The following is a 22,751-nucleotide window of genomic DNA, read 5'->3' on the forward strand; positions in this document are numbered from 1 at the left end:
AATGTACTATTTTACCCTTGATGAGACTCTATAAGACCAGATTTAATAAACAACGAGACTGTAGAATAGGAAGACGATTTTTAGACTCAAATTTCAATTTAAATAGTCTAATAGTCTAACGAACATGAAATACCGTGCAGTGTACACAGACCCATATCGCTACTGTTAAACCTCCAAAAAAACCTTAAAAGTTACAAAAAAACCAAGTTATTGCCTGTCTATATATATATATATATCTTTTCCCCATAGATTTTTTTTAAATTTGGACCTATATACTTAATATATCAATGTAAATATTTTAAATAGATTCTTATTCCTGAAAAATGTTTATAAGTATGTTAAATCAATCAATCGCTTTTGTAAATTATTTAATGGTTGTATTTAAAGGGAGTGTTCACGAAAAATGAAAGGGGGTATAGATTGTCCTTAAACTACTAAAATAAGACTATAAGCCTAACTTGAAGAGAACCTCCATGCAAAGCGTTTTTTAATGATAATTCCATATGTTTCCCTGCAGTAGAAATGCGCAAGTTACTTTTGTAGAGAATCACTTTTAAAAAAATAATAGATAAATCTTATAAACATTGATATGTAACTCAAACTTGATCAGAATAAGATTTAAAGTCGAGCACTATTGTGAATCGAGAATTGACATCTTTGCATGAAGGTTAACTTGAAATTACGCTTACAATCCCTTAAATAAGAATATATTGAGCACAAACTGTTGATGCGTGATTAAGTGCACAAGAATTTCATTAAAAAAGTATAAATCAAGTCTTCCGGTGAATTATGAAAGATACATGATTTAAAAAAATCCTGAATCAGCAAAAACTAGATTAGGTTTTAAACTTTCACGTGATATTCTTCAGATTTAAAGATCTAGTTTAGACGCAGTAGAACGAATATTTTCTATTAAACACTTTTTAAAAATTTTGTTCATTTTGTTAATTCTTAGTTTACTTGTACATAGTAATACTATTTTTAATTTGAGTGTATAACGACCAATTTAAATTTATTTAAATATGAAAAAAAGTTATTTTATGTTTAGTTTTTGGGATCACATTCAGAAAGACCTGAATAAATTTATCAGCTTTTGGGGTTGGCGTTTATTATTACATGCCTGCTATTAGATCATCGGTGTGTATTTATTTATATAAAATATATATTTACTACGGATTGAAATCAGTCTTGAAAAGAATCTTGAAGGAAACTGAGAGGTAACCATAAAGAATAGAATATATATTAGAGGGGAATTTAAAGAATCTCTTGGTATGAATTTTTTCAGTCCCTTTCTGCCTGAAAGGGAGTTCAAAGTGTACAAATCATGTAAATGTTCACAAATTATATGCAGTAGAGTACATTAATACAGTATGTTACCTAGACTATTCATTTCAATTTCGAATTTTTTAAACTGTTAAATAAAATTTATAATGAATAAAAAACATCATTCATGATTTATAGTTATAACGGAAAATCACCGTTTGTAAAGTGGAAGGCATAGAGTCTATGTGAAATGATCATTGGTCAATTATGAAACCAGCCTATTTCATAATTTGGTTTTCTTTTAACAATAATTTTAGATTTTCTATAAAATGATATTCCAGGGCCCAAAAGGTTATATAGCATAAATATATGAAGTACACCTGCAGTACAACAAAATGGCCGTTTTACACTTTTTTCTGGTAAATTCCCATCTGTATATTCTATTCTCTATGGAGATAACCGTTTGTGCGTATTTGAGCGTAATCTTTAGTGACCCTTAATACAAGGATGGTAATGCCCGATTGAAACCTTTATTTTAACAATGTGGAAGATACTGTCGTTTTTTTAGGTTAAAAAGTGAATACTTGATGCAGTAAAAATGCGCAATTTCCTTTTCTTGAGAAATCACAATTAAAAATAATCAGTTTTCACAATTTTAAACATTTAAAACTAATTCCTACTGTACCTGACAAAGCTTTTGAGTACCGTTGTGAATTGTGAATTTATAGGTACCGTTGTAAATAGTGAATTTAAGGGTACCGTTGTGAATTGTGAATTCAAGGGTACCGTTGTGAATAGTGAATTTAAGGGTACCGTTGTGAATTGTGAATTTATAGGTACCGTTCTGAATAGTGAATTTAAAGGTACCGTTGTGAATTGTGAATTTATAGGTATCGATGTGAATAGTGAATTTAAGGGTACCGTTGTGAATTGTGAATTTAAGGGTACTGTTGTGAATTGTGAATTTAAGGGTACCGTTGTGAATTGTGAATTTAAGGGTACCGTTGTGAATAGTGAATTTAAGGGTACCGTTGTGAATAGTGAATTTAAGGGTACCGTTGTGAATTGTGAATTTAAGGGTACTGTTGTGAATTGTGAATTTAAGGGTACCGTTGTGAATAGTTAATTGGTATCTTTGCATGAAGGGTCACTTGAAACTATGCAAACTTGTAATGCATATATTTTTATCAATTCAAAACAAAGGCATAAGTCAATTATTAAAAAAAATAATCAAATCCATGTTTAGGTCCAATATTTCTATGGACACAGATCGTGGAGTATCTTTATCTGAAGATTGGTTTTTGACGCAGAAAAGAAATTGTCAAGCTTTAAACTGGTTGGATGGTATTATTGTCTGCAAGGTACAGGGTGTCCTATGAAACATGACAGTTGTAAGACGAACGTCGAATGTCGTCTTTGAACGTTGAGTTTATTTACATTTAGTCGTCAACCTACTTTCACTTGATTGTTGAAACAATTATAAGCACAATATTCTCTTGTCAATTCCAATACGTTGTCTGCCGTTTTTGTGCTGTAAATATTACCGGAGATATTAACAATTTCAATTAGATTTGAATTTTATTGAATAATACCAAAATTGTCGAAATCTTAATTAAATTCTTCATATCTCCAGTAATATCGAAAGCACAAAAAAGGCAAACCACATTTTGGAAATGCCAAGACTAGGAGAATCTTTTTGATTACTCTATTTACTTCTTAAATTAAGTTTACGAATGAATTCACCCTTTTTCAAAAATCACAGACAACAATTAATTAGTCTTGCTACTGTCATGTTTCGTGGGACACCCTTAGGTTACGTATATGGATGAAACTTAAATTAAAACTTGAAACTAAGATTTTTTGTAAAACTAAGACTTGAAACTTGATTTAAAAACTAGTTTTTAAATTGAAATTAGAGACCACCACAAAGCTAGAAGTGTTTGACTGATTTCAAAACAAAGATTTGTATCGTAGGACTGCAAACATGTGAGCAAAGACGACAAAAGATACGAACAGCATTTTAAAGAAGCGAGGCATGTTAACTGGTTTAGAAATATGGCGTACAGGTATGAATATATTATTCACATTTTGTTTATTTAAAAATCTAATGGAAATATATATATTAGGGTGATTAAATATCAGGTCAAAAAAATGTTGCTGACTAGACATGTGTCTTTAATTGATAATGATTTCAGGAAAGTACAAGGGAGTGGGACTCAAAGTTTTTTTTAATGCAATTTAGACAAATTTCCTGTCACATGGGCCACCCTTAAACTTTCATGATTTCACATCTAATCTAACTGTAGTCTAATAATGACTAAAAAATAAAAAAAAAATATTTTATATTCAGATTTAGTTATTTTCCCTTTATATTTTCTTATTTTTTTAGATTTAAAAAGCTTTGACTTGAATTATCGTCCTGAATATAGTTAAAAACACAATATATGCCTTTTAAAAATGTTTAAACATGAAAAGTTTTTTTTTGATAATTTTCTCATTTAAATTTTGATTTTTATTCCAGACAGCCAAAGAAGAGAACTATTTGGTTGAGAATCTGGTTCAGTACTTTCTCACGGTTAGAAGAGGTAAAAAATAATAATTTTTTTTAGTCATTTTATTATAGCCATTTGGCCCACTATTAGCGCAAACATGTAATTGAGCAAATAGCTTTATTTTATAAATTGAAAGTTGGGAAATGAATTATTAAATTTTTATTTATTTCTGTTTCAGACGAACCCTTTTGCACTCTGTATAGACGAATCCGAAGAATTATTAGCTGATAACCAGACTGATTAAACTGAGGAATAGTTAGTGGATAACGTGGCTGATTAATCTGATGAACTGTTAACGGATAACCTGGCTGATTAATCTGATGAACTGTTATCGGATAAACTGACTGATTGGTGAATTGTAAGCAAATAAACCAACTGATTAATCAGAAGAATAGTTAGAGGATAGACTAGCTGATAAATCTGATTAATTGTTGGTTTAGACCCTCAATAATTAATCTGATAAATAGAATAATCATAGCTGGTTAATCTGATGAATTGCTAGTAAATAACCTGACTGATTAATCTGATGCATAGTTAGCGGATAACCTGGCTTATTAATCTGTGAACTGTTATTGGATAAGCTTTTAATCTGATGAAATGTAAGAGGAAAAATTTACTGATTAATCTGATGAATCTTCCGCGGATAACCTGACTGATTAAACTGATAAATCTTCCGCGGATAACCTGACTGATTAAACTGATGAACTGTTAGCGGATAACCTGACTGATTAATCTGATGAACTGTTAGCGGATAACCTGACGGATTAATCTCATGAACTGTTAGCGAATAACCTGACTGATTAATCTCATGAACTGTTAGCGGATAACCTAACTGATTAATCTCATAAATAGTTCGTGGATAATCTGAATGATTAATCTCATGAACTGTTAGCGGATAACCTGACTGATTAATCTCATGAACTGTTAGTGGATAACCTGACTAATTAATCTCATGAAATGTTAGCGGATAACCTGACTGATTAATCTCATAAATAGTTAGTGGATAATCTGACTGAATTCTCTGATGAATAGTTAGCGAATAAACTGACTAATTAATCTGATGAAAAGTTAGCGGATAACCTGACTGATTAATTTGATGAACTGTTAGCGGATAATCTGACTGATTAATTTCAATAACTGTCAGCGGATAACCTCAATTAATTAATCTCATAAACTATTAGCGGATAAATCTCATGTATAGTTCGCGGATAACCTGAATGATTAATCTCATGAATAGTTAGCAGATAAACTGACTGATTAATCTGATAAGTAGTTAGCAGATGACCTGGCTGATTAATCTGATGAATAGTTAGCGGATAACCTTGCTGATTAATCAAATAAAGGAATTACTTTTAAATTTGTACGAAACACAAATCTGTAAAAAATTAAATGCAATGCATCGTTATAACCTAAACAGTAATGTATGCAAAAATAACATTATTAAATAAAGGAAAGTATTTTTTCGATGATTTTTTGTTGTAAAAAATACAGACAAAACATAATCCACTGAACAAAAAGCACACCTGCAGTTATGCAGTGTACACAGACGTTCTTCTGTAGAGAAATTGGTTGATACCCTGTTACCCTGGTTAGCTGATATCCTGTAGATAAATTGACTGACACCCTGTAGATAAATTAGCTGCCATACTGTAGATAAATTAACTGATACCCTGAAAATAAACTGACTGACACCCTGTAGATATATTAGCTGCCATACTGCAGATAAATTAACTGATACCCTGAAAATAAATTGACTGACACCCTGTAGATAAATTAGCTGCCATACTGTAGATAAATTAACTGATACCCTAAAAATAAATTGACTGACACACTGTAGATAAATTAGCTGCCATACTGTAGATAAATTAGCTAAAACCATGTAGATAAATTAGCTAACACCATGGAGATAAAATAGCTGCCATACTGGAGATAAATTAGCTAAAACCATGTAGATGAATTAACTGACAACCTGTAGATAAATTTGTCATTAAAAACTTAAAAACGGGGTTTTAGAGAAAAGATTTGTAAATTCAAAATTTAAGGATCCTTTTTTATGTTGATTGGATGATAGGAGGAGGATTTAAGTGTAGATTTACGAACACCAACCAAGAACTAACAAAAGAAAAAAGTAACGAAAAGATAGAAAGGGAAAGATAGAAAGGGAAAGATAGAAAGGTAAAGATAGAAAAGGAAAGATAAAAAGGTAAAGATAGAAAAGGAAAGATAGAAAAGGAAAGGATAAATAGAGAAGGTCAAAATGAAAAACAACACAAGAGATGTTTATCGATGTAGACTTCTAAACATAGAGAATAGAATATATATTAGAGAGGAATTTAAAGAATCTCTCGGTATGAATTTTTTCAGTCCCTTTCAGCCTGAAAGGGAGTTCAAAGTGTACAAATCATGTAAATGTTCACAAATTAAATGCAGTAGAGTACAATAGTACAGTATGTTCCCTAGACTATTCGAATTTGTTAAAGCTGTTAAATAAACTTTATAATGAATTAGGTGAATAAAAAACATTATTTGATTTATAGTTATAACGGAAAATCATTGTTTGTAAAGTGAAAGTCATTAGAGTCTATGTGAAATGATCATTGGTCAATTATGAAACCAGCCTATTTCATAGTTTGGTTTTCTTTAATATTAATTTTAGATTTTCTATAAAATGATATTCCAGGGCCCAAAAGGTTATATAGCATAACTATATGAAGTACACCTGCAGTACGGAAACAATACAACAAAATGGCCGTTTTACACTTTTTTCTAGTAAATTCCACTGTAATATATATTCTATTCTCTTTGCTTCTAAACAACAGAATATGTGCGCGAAAGAAAACCAAAAAAATAAAAGAAAAGAGAAACCAAGAGATAAATTTAAATATTGACCCCTGAACAATTTATCTTCCCTTGTTCTGGTACTTTCTAACTGTCCCTTTCTCTAATGTTTACATACAGTCAGCCTTAATGTCCCCTTCAGAAAAACAGCGTACTGCAACTGTCGGACAAATGTCTTACTGGGGATGAATTAGCTAACACTCTGTAGATAAAGTGGCTGACATTTAAATATAATTTAAGAAAATAGAAATTGAAATTTTTGTATGTTAGTTTATGTTTGAGTTCTAATATTTCAAATGATCTGTCAGAACTTCAATTTATTTTATCTAATTAAAGCTCAATCAGGATCAAAATATGATTTCAAAGATTCATTTACAACTTCACAAGTAGGACACGTTAATTTAGGTTTTATATAAAACATCAAACATAGTCAACAGACATTCATTAATCAATTTTGAGGAAATTATAGGATTAGGATTTTTCCAGCCCGGGATTGTTTCCTAGGCCATAAAGAACTTTTCTTTCAGTTTTAAACCTCCCTAGAACCCTAACCATTGAGTTAGAGATCAAATTTATTGTACCTCCAGAACTCAAACGCCTTTCTAGGAGGAGGCGTTGGTCCCCGTCCCCCCCCCGCATTTTATTTATTAGTCAGAGCTCTAACAAACAATTTCGAAATCGTTCGTTCGATGAAACTTTTAAAAAATAATTTGTTGACTGAACAAATAGCTGAACAAAAATTGCGTCTTTATTACTGAACGAACAATATTCTCGAACAATGTTCAGTAAAAAAAACTATAGTTTCTTACTGAACGAGCGATTTTACTGAACAAACAATTTGACTGACTGAATTGTTTATTTGAAGGATCCGTCAGTTAAAAAACGAACTAAATAGATGGACATTAAAAAAATTATAATAGAAATTATAACCCCCCCCCCCCTTCGGGTTATTATTAGTGTGGTGCATAGAGATAATTTTGAACAAGATAAGATAAACTTTATCAGTCCTGATAACAAATAACAGAGAACAGTTTAATATTATGTCATATTAAAACATCAAAAAAAAACTTTAAAAATAGATTAGAATAATCTTTGATTATAGAATAATATATTTTTGACATTTTTTTTCTGCAGTTTTCTTTTATCTACTTTGTACTTTGCCAGCACTTATAATATATCCAGTTATTTACTGTTTACAGAGAAGAGTTTAGACATTAATAAAGTGAAATACAAGATGGGACCAGGAATTATCCTAATACTGATAATATCTATTGGTAAGTTTCTTGTAACGTAACCTGTCTTTTCAAATATTGTGAAATAATTTTAAGACTTTTGGTCAAATCAATATTAAGTTCAAATTGGTTGTTCTCAGTTATTTTCAAGCTTGTATTAATAAGATTTAATCGCGATCAAATCTCTAAATTAGTTTGTTTCATTCAGAATACTGGCACGATTTAATAACCTTGTTACTCCCTTAATATCATTTTTAAACCATTTAGAAAATTTGCATAAATTATCAAGACTGGGTCGTTAACACCTTGGCCTTTCTATTGACCTTACTAAGTCAATCATACTTTTTTGTAGCCCTCAACAATAGATTTACAGATTTCAGAACTATAAATTTTTTATCTACAACTTATAAAGAAGTTGGTAAAGGAATTGAGTCTTTGCCACAAATTCAGTTTTTGTAACACCTATATCTTTGCAACCTTATGATGTAAACCTTTGATATTTCAAACTTACATTATTTAATCTAACAGAATTCATAGTTTGAAATATTAAAGGTCTACGACATTGGGTTGCAACGATATTGAAATTAGAAAATCAGAGTTTGTTACAAAAACTCAATTCCTTTATCATCGTTTTTTAATTGAATAAGAGCTTGAAACCCTTGAAACTTTAATCTGATCAAAAATGTAGAGGATACCGTTGTTTTCTTAGTCAAAAAGTGTTTAATTCTGATAATTTTTCCATTGCTGCTTATGATGAAGAAATGCGTAAGTCACCGCTAATAAAAACACATTTAAGAAACAAAAAATCTAACAAATCCATACTTGATTAGACCTAGTTTTCAAGGCTACAGAACTGTAAATATGGCCTTGCCATCTTTACATGAAGGGTGACAGAATATATTTAGGTTCCCTCTATTCCTCTCCAGAACTGTAAATAAGGCCCTGCTATCTTTACATGAAGGGTGACAGAATATATTTAGGTTCCCTCTATTCCTCTCCAGAGCTGGATGAATATGAAGAAACTAGAGCAGCTTTACTCCAACAAGAAGTAGAACTCAGGAAAAATACAAATTATTCCTCAAAACAAACTTTATTACACTTTATAACATGAAATTAATAATATTATTTATACGTCCGTATCACGTGACCAGTAGCAGTTTTCAGATTGGTTGCGTTTTGCTGAATATGATCTGTTTAAACCTAGGATTTTTAAATAAATTTTTATATAGATACATTTTCGTATCAATTTGACACAGTTTTATATCAATTTCTCGAGACAGGACCATCAGATAGAACTCTTATCGGTTTCGATCAAAAATGCTTGGGTTTAAGCCTATACACCCTTTCATTTTTCCTTTACAGTCCCTTTAATGACCCGATTTGTTAGTTTTTTTTTCAGTAAAAACTTAACATTGTTTCTTATAATCACAATTATTGTTTAATTTTTATCTACTTTGTTCGTTATCCAACTGAACGATCATTCAATTATATCGTTTGTTCAGTGAGTTCGTTCATTTAGGGAATCATTCTTTCACTACAATTGTTGGTTTAGCAAAACCGTTCGTTAACAGTAAGAGAGATCAAACAAATGAGAACGATAGTTAATAATCTTGAATTGTTCGTTCCTGTTCTTTTTGTTCCTTTCAGAAAAACAAAAGTTTTTATTTCTCTAATTCACCGAATTTGTTCGACCATTCTTAATTAATTAAGTTCGTTCATTCAGAAACATTTGGATTGTTTACAAAATCGATTTCCGTCCTTATGTACTGCACTATACGGTTATGTTAAGAAAATTGTGGATTTCTTGTCATCGTCCTTCATTGTTTTAAATAAAAACTTTGGAAACTCATTCCACTGTAATTTCAATGTGTTTATTTGTTTATCTAAAGTTTGGGCTGGGAACTGGAGTTAAGTGATGAGGAGGAGTACTTTAACCAACTACTCCTGGCGGAGAAAATAAAGGAGATGACAGAATCTTTCCAAACTGCTCGGTTCCCACCCTCTTTCTCATTTCTAGAAACATGGTAGGCGATAATAATCTCAAGAACTAAGATAATTTAGTTGGTGTTCTATCCCGTTAGATAGATAGATAGATGGATAACGTTTATTGTTAAAATACATGTATCTGTGAAGTGTATACAGAACAAGTTACAATTTACAAATTGATAATTAATTTAACAGTGCAAGTATAAAGCAATTGGGTGGAAATTGGAAAATAGCTCTTGGCTGTTTTGATTATTTTTTCCACCTAATTTCAATAATGATAACAAAACATTTCAATCAAACAGATTTAATTTAAGACAACTATTTTAGCCGTATTTGGTCTGAATGTATACTGTATAACTTGTCTTTGCTTCCTTATAGGGGACCATTCACTTATTTGTATATTTTCAGGATAAACTAAGTATACTTTTAGCTATTTATTGGTATTAGTCCTACTTTTCAACGATAACTGTGGTCGGTGAAAAAGCTGATTTGTCGCCTCAGAAATTCCACAAAAAGGTGCACACCTTTTTAGTTTACCATGAAAATACCCAAATAAGTGAACAGTCCCTATAAAGCAAGTCCGGTACTTTTAATGAACCGTCGTTTACAGTGATGCAAACATACAGAGGACATACTTGTAAAGTTTCAAATCCAGATTTTAAACTCGGTTACAGTCATCACTTTTCCCCGTCATATCTATCTGGATGGAGAAACGTGTGACGGTTAGTCAAATTAAGATTTATCTCATGAGATGAAATGATTACATCTATTAATTATATGTTCACTTAAAAAATATTCCTACAACCATAATCTGACAACTTTATCTATTAACCTAATTTTAGGCAGGACTATGATAATTCGACAGTGTTCCAAATGCTTAAAAAGATTCCCAAGGTAAAACAATTTTTAAAAAAAGTTTAAGATTGATTCTTTTTTTGAATTTTAGGGAGGAATCCTGCATATCCATGATATAAGTATGACGAGTGTGGACTGGTTAATATCAAATGCTTCCTACAGAGAGAATTTGTTTGTTAAAAGGGTAAAATAACTTTTTTTATGAAAACCAATTTTAATTTTTGTCCTTTTAAAATTTACTGCATGGATTGAGTAAATAATTAGTTTAACAATTATTTGTATTTCAGCTAACAAACGCTTTCTAGGTCGGTAGACTGCTTATTTTGAAATAAAAAATCACTTATTATAGTGGGATAGATGCCAAAAAAGAGACAAACAATCGCTTAAATTTAACAAAAATAAATCACTTATTTGGCAGTTACCCATTTTTCTGATGCCAAATAGATTTATATTTAAAACATAGATTATTTGATCTAACAGAATTCAAAGTTTAAAATATCTAAAACATTTGATTGTAAAGATAAAGAAAGATATTAGAAAATCAGAGTTTGTGGCAAAGACTTAATTCATTTCTTGAATACATTGAAATCCATCATTAATGGGACTGTGAAAATAATTTTAAAGATGGCAATGCCCGATTTCCAAACTTAGTCTGATCAAAAAAAAGTTCCTTGGTTTTCTGCTTAGTAAACTGTTTTCTTCAGATAATTTCTCAATTGTTTCTTTTAAGTAAGATATGCGCAAGTAAATTTTACAGAGAAAAAAAAATAAAAATAAACAGTTAAAAAAACATGAAATTTTAATTCTTTCTTAAAGAGACAAAGTTTTCAAGGGGGTATAATGTCATCTTTAAGGTGAGGGTCATTAAAAATTACGCTTACAGTCCCTTTTAATTGATATTTTTAGGAAGTTGAGCCTGTTGAGTTTCGTTTTATGGAAGAAGCAGAGGAAGGCTGGGAGAGTGTTGCGGCATTGAGAGAAGAAGTTGGCGCTGGAAAGGTGATTCATTGATTTACAAACAATTGGATTTATTTTCTGCAGTTAAATTTATTCCGAGCCACTTTTAATTGCTAGGGCCGGGCGTAGAGGTGTAATGAATATTGTGTAGCATTTATCTGTAAAACTGGTCTACGTTGTACATTATTAATAACCTAACTACACTTTCAATTAATTATAGACGTTTGTAAATAATTATGTAAAACCTGTATCATGATTTAGCTTATTTACGTTCGTAAATAACTACGCATAACTTGTAATTACGTTCATTAACTTAACCTGTATCATAGAATTCAAAATAAACGTTGGTTGGAATAATACTCCACTTTGATTACGGTGTGAGAGTAATTGTTTCTTGGTTAGCGGATGAGAAGCGTCCTGAATCACTTTCTTGAAAGATAAATGCAGATTGGGAATTAAATTGAGGTGTAAAATGTAAGACAGATACCTGGTATACAGACTGAGTCGAATCCGGATTGATATTGACTATGGTATTTGTGTTAACCTTGAGTTCCTGATTGAGTTGTATCTTGTAAGACAGATACCTGAGAATACATGCTAAGTCATATCCGGATTGATATTGACTTTGGTATTCATGAGAACCTTGAGTTCTAGATCGAGTTATATCTTGTAAGACAGATACTTAAGAATACAGATGGAGTCGTATCCGGATTGATACTGAACAAGGTATTATTGGAGAACCTGGAGTTCGAGATTGAGTTGTACCTGGATTGATACTGATCAAAATGTATTAATTGGAGTAGGACATTTACTGCAGAGGGAAGGGGGTGTGTGCCCAAAATGGAGGACACAGGGTCGGGTTGATGGGAGGATAGAAAAAAGGAAAACGGAAACGGATAAAAGTAGAAGATAAAGGAAAATATTCTGACAAAAATTAAAATTATAGATTTATGATTTTGTATTAAATTCATGATTTTAATAGTTTGATACATGGATAAAGAGCAAACTGCAGATGGGGATAGAGCAAGAAAGGTAACAGTTGTTCAACGACAATTATTCAAAATATCATAAAATTTTATACAATTTAATATTTTATCTAATTTTGCTTCTGCACTTAGAACTCTGATAAAATCAGGAAGAACTTGAATCGAAATCAAAATTTATTAATTTTGAAAGTGGGTTAATGCAGAATTAGGACACAGCGGAATACAGTAAAACATGGCTGGCTTTAGAAAAAAATATAATTTTGCAATCTATATGTATATTTTGCTTGTCTGGGTGTCTATTTGTTTGAAACCAATTAACGTCAAAACTGCTAAACTGATCGAGCCAAAAGTTTCAAAGAACGTTTATGGATGGTCATTATTGGAATATTTTGCCTTAAAAAATTTTGAATTTTAAAAAACCTTCAAAAAAGACGGGTGGGGGTCTGAATCTATATATATCCTGGGGGGGGGCAGTCAAAGGTATAGTGCTACAATGTATGTTTAAAGCTAAAAAAGGGCCGAAAAAATGTAAAAAAAATTTAGTTTTGACAAATATTTTACATTAGTTTCACCATTCATTTTTCGAGGGCTTATAAAAAATATAGTTTACAGATCATTAGCTTTAGTTACAAAAAAGTCATGGGCTGTTGGTGATTTGTTTTACTGCGGAGCGGACTTTTTACCGCCTTGTACCCTTACCCTATAATGCATTAACAAAAATGTAGGTGATAGTGTCAAAATGAGAACGCTAGGGCTAAACCCCCCTCCCCTCGATCCTAGCCTGGTTAGAGTTAAAATTGTCATAAAAAGTTTTTAAAATCCGTGCTGAAATATATCGATGCCCATCATTCACACAAGACTTTAGACAGGCATTAGATGGTAAATACGAAACGATTAACCATATAAATGAACCATTTCTAATTAAATAATCACTCCCGTATGCAGAGTCCATTAGCGCCTGATCCAATCAGGGTTCAGTCATGAGTTTGTTGTCTATTCTGAACCAATAGAAATAGTATCTATCTTATTATCCAATTAGAGATATTACTTCTTCAATCGGCGCTATTAGTAAATGGAATTATTTACTTCTACTGAAACTAAAGTGAATATGAACTAGGTATGAGACAATCAATGATATATGGAATAAGTTCACTAACTGCCTGAGATCAGCCCTGGGTATAATCACATTCAAACCAGTCTTTACAGGTAGGGTTGCTAATCGTTTTAAAAAACGATTGTTTTTTGTTTTTGTATAACGATAGTTTCGTTTTTAGAAAAATCAAATGTTTTTGAAAACGTTTTGAACTTTTTAACATGTGGCCAGTTTCTTTATTTTCAAAGCATGATAAATCAAAGCCTTATTTAGATTGATACATTTCTTTCTAAAGACAATACAAAGACTTTATTTTTATTCTTGTTTCTTGTTCCTAATATTCTTTTTTAAATCATGTATTATAAAAATTGTTGTCAAATAGTTACATCCATCGTTTACAACAACATACAAAATACATAGAAAAAAAATATCTAATTATTTAACGATGATCAAAGCAAATGTTTGCTTAAAGATGTTAGAATTGAGATTATGTTTAGATATCTATTTTGCTTATTCATAAAAAAACGAAAGGGATTCAATGATCGGTTTTTAGATTATTTTGAAAGGGCACTTAAAGAGTTCTCAGCAGATGGTGTTCAGTATCTGGAATTCAGGTAGTTTTCTTATGTAAAATATTTTTTTTAAAAAAATTTTTTAAAATTTTTAATTTTTATTTTTTTTACAAATTACAATTTTTAAGCGACTAGTAATTGATACATGTTTATAATGCAGATAATCATTTTTTCTAATATTCTTCTTTTCTGTCTACCCTTTTTCATTTTATTTAACTGTTTTATATTATCTGCATACCCCCACCCCCCTCCTGAATGGGTAATTTGCACTTCTGAACATGGTTGATATAGCAATTTGTATTTCTTTATTCTTGCTGTGTACACTTACACTGTACACTGTGCACTGTACACTGTACACTGTACACTGTACACTGTGCACTGTACACTGTACACTGTACACTTACACTGTACACTTACACTGTACACTTACACTGTACACTGTACAGCCTAAATTTGAGTTGCACGCTCCTTCACAAGATTAAGCCTGAAGCTGACTTTGTCAATTTTTCTACGGGTTTATACTCTGGAAATAGATTAGTAAAATTTAGATTTTTTCTTAAATTCTGAATCTGCTGCATCATCCAAGTATCCTGCAGTAATTTTGAAAAAAAGTTCAAGATATCTTCATAGCCTTTAACTATATGAATACACCATATCGTACTTACATATTTGTAACCTTTTGTCTATCTATCATATGTTACCTATATTACATTTTGCGGTCAGTCCTTATGACTACTACCTGTATCATTAGACCAAATATAGACAGTTGGAGATAAGGAATATCTTAATTTATTAATTGATCTTAATTTCAAGAAAAAAAAATATTTAATCGGATTTAAAGCATATTTAAACTTATATAACCAAGGGCGTAAACTTAAACTTATATAACCATACACGAGAACTCAGATCTGTCACACATATAAATAAACGAAGATAAAGAAACATTTTCAGATAGAGAAACATTTTCAGATAGAGAAACATTTTCAGATAGAAAAACCTTTTCAGATAGAGAAACCTTTTCAGATAGAGAAACATATACAGATAGAGAAACATTTTCAGATAGAGAAACATCTTCAGATAGAGAAACATCTTTAGATAGAGAAACATTTTCAGATAGAGAAACATCTTCAGATAGAGAAACATTTTCAAATAGGGAAACATTTACAGATAGAGAAACATTTTCAGATAGAGAAACATTTACAGATAGAGAAACATCTTCAGATAGAAAAACAATATCAGATAAAGAAACATCTTCAGATAGAGAAACATTTACAGATAGAGAAACATTTTTAGATAGAGAAACATTTTCATTTAGAGAAACATCTTTAGTTAGAGAAATATTTTCATAAAGAGAAACAATCTAAGATTGAGAAACTACAAAATCCTTCTAATTGTTATTTTAAAAGGATTAAATTAATTGTACTGTTGTAATTAATGACTAAGATATGTTCCAGTTCCTGGCTGAAAACCCTGATTGGTGTGGTATCAAGATGATTTTTGCCCCAGTCAGGAAAAAACAATTAGTTCATAAAACAAAATATTTTCATATGTTTAAATATTTTAATTTTGAACTGATAATTTGTTCAAATGCTTAAACTATGAATTAATTGTCTGTTCAAATGTTTTAACAATGAACTTATTGTCTGTTAATATAATATATTTAAATTATAAACTGATTGTTTCTTAAAACATTTAAACTATGAACTGATTTTCTGTTCAAATGTTTTAACTTTAAATTAATTGTCGGTTCACATGTTTAAACTATGAACTAATTGTCTGTTCAAATATTTAAACTACGAACTGATTGTCTGGTTCAATATTTAAACGATGAACTAATTGTCTGTTCAAATACTTAGTGAAGTGATTGTCTTAGTGAATGAAGTGATTGTCTCTTAAATGTTTAAACTATGAACTAATTGTTTGTTCAAATATTTAAACTACGAACTGATTATCCGTTCAAATGCTTAAACTATGAACTAATTGTCCGTTCAAATATTTAAACTTTGACCTTATAGTCTGGTTAAATATCTAAACTCTGAACTTATCGTCTGTTTAAATGCTTAAACTATGAACTAATTGTCTGTTTAAATAATTAAACTATAAACTAATTGTCTGTTCAAATATATAAACTATGAAATAATTGTCTGTTCAAATATATAAACTTTGAAATAATTGTCTATTCAAATATATAAACAATGAGCTAATTGTCTGTTCAAATATATAAACTATGAACTAATTGTCTGTTCAAATATTTAAACTAAAACTGATTGTTTCTTAAAACATTTAAACCATGAACTGATTGTCTGTTCAAATATTTAAACTATGAACATAGTTTCATAAAATGGTTTTGTTACTAAACTTATTTATGGATTGATGACAAAAGTCTGTTCAAATGTTTAAACTTTAAACTGATTGTCTGTTAAATTTTTAAACTATGAACTAATTGTCTGTTCAAATATATAAGCTATGAACTAATTGTCTGTTAAATGTTTAAACTATGAACTAATTGTCTGTTCAAATATTTAAACTATGAACATAGTTTCATAAAATGGTTTTGTTACTAAACTTATTTTTAAACTATGAACTAATTGTCTGTTCAAATATATAAGCTATGAACTAATTGTCTGTTAAATGTTTAAACTATGAACTAATTGTCTGTTCAAATATATAAGCTATGAACTAATTGTCTGTTCAAATATATAAACTATGAGCTAACTGTCTGTTCAAATATATAAGCTATGAACTAATTGTCTGTTCAAATATATAATATATAAACTAATTGTCTGTTCAAATATATAAGCTATGAACTAAATTTCTGTTCAAATATATAAGCTATGAACTAATTGTCTATTAAAATATATAAACTATGAGCAAATTGTCTGTTCAAATATATAATATATAAAGTAATTGTCTGTTCAAATATATAAGCTATGAACTAATTGTCTGTTCAAATATATAAGCTATGAACTAAATGTCTGTTAAAGACATGTAAGTGAATCTACTGTAGAGCAAGATCTGCAAGTAGCTCGAGATTTAAAAGAACTAATGCCTGAGTTCTTCGCTGGGTTTGATCTAGTTGCTCAAGAGGATATAGGATATCCGCTAGCAGACTTTATAGGAACATTTCCAGTGAAAACCTTTCTTTCATTCAAACAGTCAGATCCTTAAAACGAATGAATGGCAAGAATAGCAAATTTATTGTTTTTAAAAGTTGTTCTCTCGAAAAAATGAAAAAAATTGTTAATTTTTACTATTTTTTACTTGTAATGTAATATTCTAGCATACGTTTTTTCTTCTGAATTCTGGGACGGGCCTTTATATAGAGACATTTAATCTGAAATATGTGTTTGATTAGAACCTCTGCTGGAGACAAGACAATATGTGGACTATTTCTTTCATGCAGGTTAAAAATTTATTTAAATCAAATTCCTAAATGTTAAAAATAATGATTTTATTGTTTGTACAGGAAATTAAAAAGTAAAAAAAAATGAAAACAAATGAAAACAAAATTGTATTCAGTAATTGAAAGTCCAATGTTTCTAAAATCTAAAATGGGGGTAAAATAATCATGGAAATTTCGCAATAAATTTTCCAAAGATACGCTGCTATGATAACATCAGTGTAGTGAGATACAATGTAACAGCACCCTTGAAAAACTATAGGACGATATACGTTTGGCTTCTTCAATTTGATTTCAATTTTGGTTGATCAACAATTTTTAAACTTACTAAGTTGGCTTTTTTATGTACACTTTTTCATTTACAATGTATTCGCCGAAAAAACGTATAAAAGTAGAAAATAAAAAAAGGAGAAACAGACTGGGATTGTTACAGTAATATTTATCAGAAACAGACTGGGATTGTTACAGTAATATTATGAGAAACAGACTGGGATTGTTACAGTAATATTTAGGAGAAACAGACTGGGATTGTTACAGTAATATTTAGGAGAAACAGACTGGGATTGTTACAGTAATATTTAGGAGAAACAGACTGGGATTGTTACAGTAATATTTAGGAGAAACAGACTGGGATTGTTACAGTAATATTTAGGAGAAACAGACTGGGATTGTTACAGTAATATTTAGGAGAAACAGACTGNAAACTGATGGAGATGGCAAGGCAGAAAGATATTCCTATAGAAGTCTGCCCTATTTCAAATCAGGTTAAAGTTTACTAAATAATTTTGGAGATAAAAAAAACTGAAAACATCCCTCAAAATCCTAAATCTATTTAACCTGGTAGTGCATCGACTTGATATTTTAAACTTTTTTTTATTAAATCAAGAAAGATGCAACGTCTACATTATTAAATTCCAAAGATAATATAAGAGTTTGAAAAAAATGTTTAATTCCTTTAAATCCATTATTTTAATTGTTTTTGTAAAAGGTTCTTGGACTCCTATCTGATATAAGAAATCATCCTGCCTCATCTTTAGTTAAAACAAGCTTTCCTATAGTTATATCCAGGTACAGCTTTCCTATAGTTATATCCAGGTACAGCTTTCCTATAGTAATATCCAGGTACAGCTTTCCTATAGTTATATCCAGGTACAGCTTTCCTATAGTTATATCCAGGTACAGCTTTCCTATAGTTATATCCAGGTACAGCTTTCCTATAGTTATATCCAGGTACAGCTTTCCTATAGTTATATCCAGGTACAGCTTTCCTATAGCTATATCTAGGTACAGCTTTCCTATAGTTATATATCCAGGTACAGCTTCCTATAGTTATATCCAGGTACAGCTTTCCTATAGTTATATATCCATATACAGCTTTCCTATAGTCATATATCCAGGTACAGCTTTCCTATAGTTATATCCAGGTACAGCTTTCCTATAGTTATATATCCAGGTACAGCTTTCCTATATTTATATATCCAGGTACAGCTTTTCTATATTTATGTATTCAGGTACAGCAATCCTATAGTTATACATCCAGGTACAGCTTTCCTATAGTTATATATCCAGTTACAGCTTTCCTATAGTTATATATCCAGGTACAGCTTCCTATAGTTATATATCCAGGTACAGCTTTCCTATAGTTATATCCTGGTACAGCTTTCCTATAGTTATATATCCAGGTACAGCTTTCCTATAGTTATATATCCAGGTACAGCTTTCCTATAGTTATATATCCAGGTACAGCTTTCCTATAGTTATATCCAGGTACAGCTTTCTTATATTTATATCCAAAAGTGAGGATAAGGTTTATGACAAAAAAGAAACGGTTTATGAAAATTATGAGAAGTTTCTTTAAAAAAAAGAGTTTAAGAAAAATTAAAAACATATTTGAAATGGAAGGGTATTTCTATGAAGAATGTGAGTATGAAAATTCAGGATTAAAAATCTATAATTTTGATGAGTAAAAATTCTTAAAAACAATAGAAAGGAATATTAATTTCAACTCATTTGTTTCTGTAAATTTTGCAAGTAAAACATATTTTTTAGTTGTTCAATAATACATTCTTTAGAGAAAAAACAGCGGTAGCGGTTGAACGAGCAATTGAGACGTATAGCTTAAACTGTAAAAAGTCTAAGCTATAAGTCTCAATCGCTCATTCAACCGCAACCGCTGTTTTATTTCTCCAAAGAATATATTATTGTTTATTTTTGCTATTGATGTTTTAAGCTTTTATTCTTGATAGTTGGGATTTCTTTATATTTGCTAGTGATGATTTCTTTATTTTAATTTTTTCTTTTATTTTTTACATTTTGATATTTAAGATTTCTTTATTTTGTTCAAGTGACGATCCTCCAGTGTGGGGAGCACTTCCACTCTCACACGACTTTTATGCAGCATTTATGGCCATTGGAGGAAACTCAGCGGATCTCAGGTAGCAGAGCTGAACCTTGACGGACACCAAACTAGAATAAACAGAACCTTGACAGACACCAAACTAGAATAAACAGAACCTTGACGGACACCAAACTAGAATTAACAGAACCTTGACGGACACCAAACTAGAATAAACAGAACCTTGACGGACACCAAACTAGAATAAACAGAACCTTGACGGACACCAAACTAGAATAAACAGAATCTTGACGGACACCAAGCTAGAATAAACAGAATCTTGACGGACACCAAACTAGAATAAACAGAACCTTGACGGACACCAAAGACGGACACCAAACTAGAATAAACAGAACCTCGACGAACACAAAACTAGAATAAACAGAACCTTGACGGACACCAAACTAGAATAAACAGAACCTCGACGGACACCAAACTAGAATAAACAGAACCTTGACGGACACCAAGCTAGAATAAACAGAATCTTGACGGACACCAAACTAGAATAAACAGAACCTTGACGGACACCAAACTAGAATAAACAGAACCGTGACGGACACAAAACTTAAATGAGCAGAACCTTGACGGACACCAAACTAGATTAAACAGAACCTTGACGGACACCAAACAGGACTTATCAGGAGTTTAAGGTCTATTGATGTGTAGGAACACCAAACTAGACCAAAATATTCATTAAGAGACTCCCACCTCTATAAGGTACCGGGCTTGTTGAATGGACAACGACCTTGAGTGACCAAGAACAAGTTACATATTATATGAGAAGAAATTTGAAATTTTGTTATTTGGGCTCCATCTATTTCCCAAAAAAAAACACACACAAATCAAATAAAAACGATATTAGAAAGAAAAACAGAAATAAATTTTAATTATTTTTTTCTAGGTTTCTCAAACAGTTAATCCTGAACTCCTTTCATTACTCCAAAATGGATGAAAAAGAAAAACTGCAGTGTGGAGTAAAGTTTGATAGAAAATGGAACAGAGACATTGAAAAACTTCTCTACTCTCTATACCCTGCTATAACTGTTGTATAAAAATGTGTTAATTTTTAAAGAAAAATTTAGTTTTTTCTTTTACAACGGATAATTTGATGAATAAATATTGAAAATTACATTTTGGCTAAGCTTGGGGTGGGGGGAGGGGGGAGTGAATTGATATATAGCATGATAAGATAGAATCTATTGCATGATTCCTATGTTCAATGTATTTTATATCTATACTTTGACAGAAACAATAACTTTTTGATGTATTATTATTCCTATGAATTAATTTAAAAACATTTATAGTTAATTCCCTTTTAAATTCTTGTAATTGTAATTTGTAATACAAATCTTTACATAATTACATAAATATGGTCTGTTTTTAGATTTGTTTAATTGTAAATTGTTCTTAGACATTTTTCATTTCGTTCGTTGATCGTATGAACGGCATATTACATTCGTTTTGTTTCAATCGTTCATGAATGATCAAGATCGTTCGAACAATTTAAATCATTCGCTTTTAGAAAACTTCATTTTTTCATTTCTCTCTCTAAACGATCAATTTCGTTCGTCAATTGTTTTTTTCTTCTCTTCTGAACGACACCCTTTTTTACTAAAAATTTCGTTCGTTGAAATGTCGATTTTTATTTGTATGTAATGAACGTCAAAACGGCTGAACCGATCGGGTCCAATTTTTGGTCAAGCCACATGTCATAGTTATAAGTTAATGCATTATTATTAAAATTAACCAATTTAAGCCAAAGATCCGTGAACATTTTTTATTATTTCGTATAGAATACATAAATGGCGGCTTACAAAAATTTAACTAAAAATATAGCATAAAGCGTAGTTTATATAATTACATAACTATTTTTAACAGCTATAGTCCACCCCATTAAACTGTGGAATATGATTTTTCATCATGATTTCAAAGCCCAGTGAACAAAAAACGTAAAACTTTTTGCTTTACAGCACAGTTTGTTCAACATTTTTTTATCAATTTAAATGTTGTCAAGAAAGCTACACACAAAAGTGTGATGCGATTTCTGGCAGGATTATAAAAAAACAGATAGTGAGGCATTCAGGAATTGAGCCTTTTTTCACAAACTCAAATGTTCTAATCCTTTTATATTTGAAGTCGATGTCGTATAGACTTTAGATATTTCAAACAATCGATTCTGTTAGATAAAATATACTAATTTGTAAATAGCAAAGGATTACACCACCAGGTTTCAATATATGGCCGTAGGTATTAGAAAATTTAAGTTTGTGGCAAAGTATGAATTTCTTTTTTTACTTTCTTCATCATTTTGGATTTTGTTATTATCAGTTTTTAATTCTGATCAAAAAATAATTATTCAACAATCTGCTTTTTAAGGAAATCAACGCAACTCACGCATTTAAATAAACTAAAAATGTAAGTTTTAGGGTAGCATACTTCCGATTCACATCTGAACTCTAACTTTTATCCATGAGTAACAAGGAAATATATCCTCATATTTTCCTTTATTGCATTTAATGCCTAAATCTGCAAGTGACTTTTGAATGGAACCCACAAAAGAAGATTTTTTAAAAGATTTTTTTATCCGAAAATCAGGGATATCTCATTTATGTTCAATATAGC

The 22,751-nt window shown here is 30.5% G+C and overlaps 2 protein-coding genes across 2 annotated transcripts; both read left to right on the forward strand.

The window, feature by feature from the left end:
* Nucleotides 1-1,071: 1,071 nt before the first annotated feature.
* Nucleotides 1,072-5,281, forward strand: LOC111700306 (uncharacterized). Its single transcript, XM_023471178.1, has 5 exons — nucleotides 1,072-1,217; nucleotides 2,510-2,624; nucleotides 3,238-3,329; nucleotides 3,785-3,848; nucleotides 3,994-5,281. Exons 1-5 carry the CDS (start codon nucleotides 1,117-1,119, stop codon nucleotides 4,057-4,059), a joined length of 438 nt encoding a protein of 145 aa, XP_023326946.1. The 5' UTR covers nucleotides 1,072-1,116; the 3' UTR covers nucleotides 4,060-5,281.
* Nucleotides 5,282-7,812: 2,531 nt separating this feature from the next.
* LOC111700296 (adenosine deaminase 2) lies at nucleotides 7,813-21,270 on the forward strand. The gene is made up of 18 exons (XM_023471168.1): nucleotides 7,813-7,927; nucleotides 8,866-8,944; nucleotides 9,775-9,909; nucleotides 10,714-10,765; nucleotides 10,818-10,910; nucleotides 11,633-11,725; nucleotides 12,666-12,715; nucleotides 13,787-13,875; nucleotides 14,316-14,379; nucleotides 14,781-14,848; nucleotides 15,778-15,844; nucleotides 17,319-17,452; nucleotides 17,690-17,737; nucleotides 18,143-18,166; nucleotides 18,422-18,498; nucleotides 18,723-18,802; nucleotides 20,080-20,169; nucleotides 21,031-21,270. The coding sequence occupies exons 1-18, from the start codon at nucleotides 7,888-7,890 to the stop codon at nucleotides 21,179-21,181; spliced, it is 1,434 nt and encodes a 477-aa protein (XP_023326936.1). The 5' UTR covers nucleotides 7,813-7,887; the 3' UTR covers nucleotides 21,182-21,270.
* The last annotated feature ends 1,481 nt before the right edge of the window (nucleotides 21,271-22,751 follow it).

The sequence above is a fragment of the Eurytemora carolleeae genome, unplaced genomic scaffold (genome assembly GCF_000591075.1).
Source record: "Eurytemora carolleeae unplaced genomic scaffold, Eaff_2.0 scaffold266, whole genome shotgun sequence".
Lineage (NCBI taxonomy): Eukaryota > Metazoa > Arthropoda > Copepoda > Calanoida > Temoridae > Eurytemora > Eurytemora carolleeae.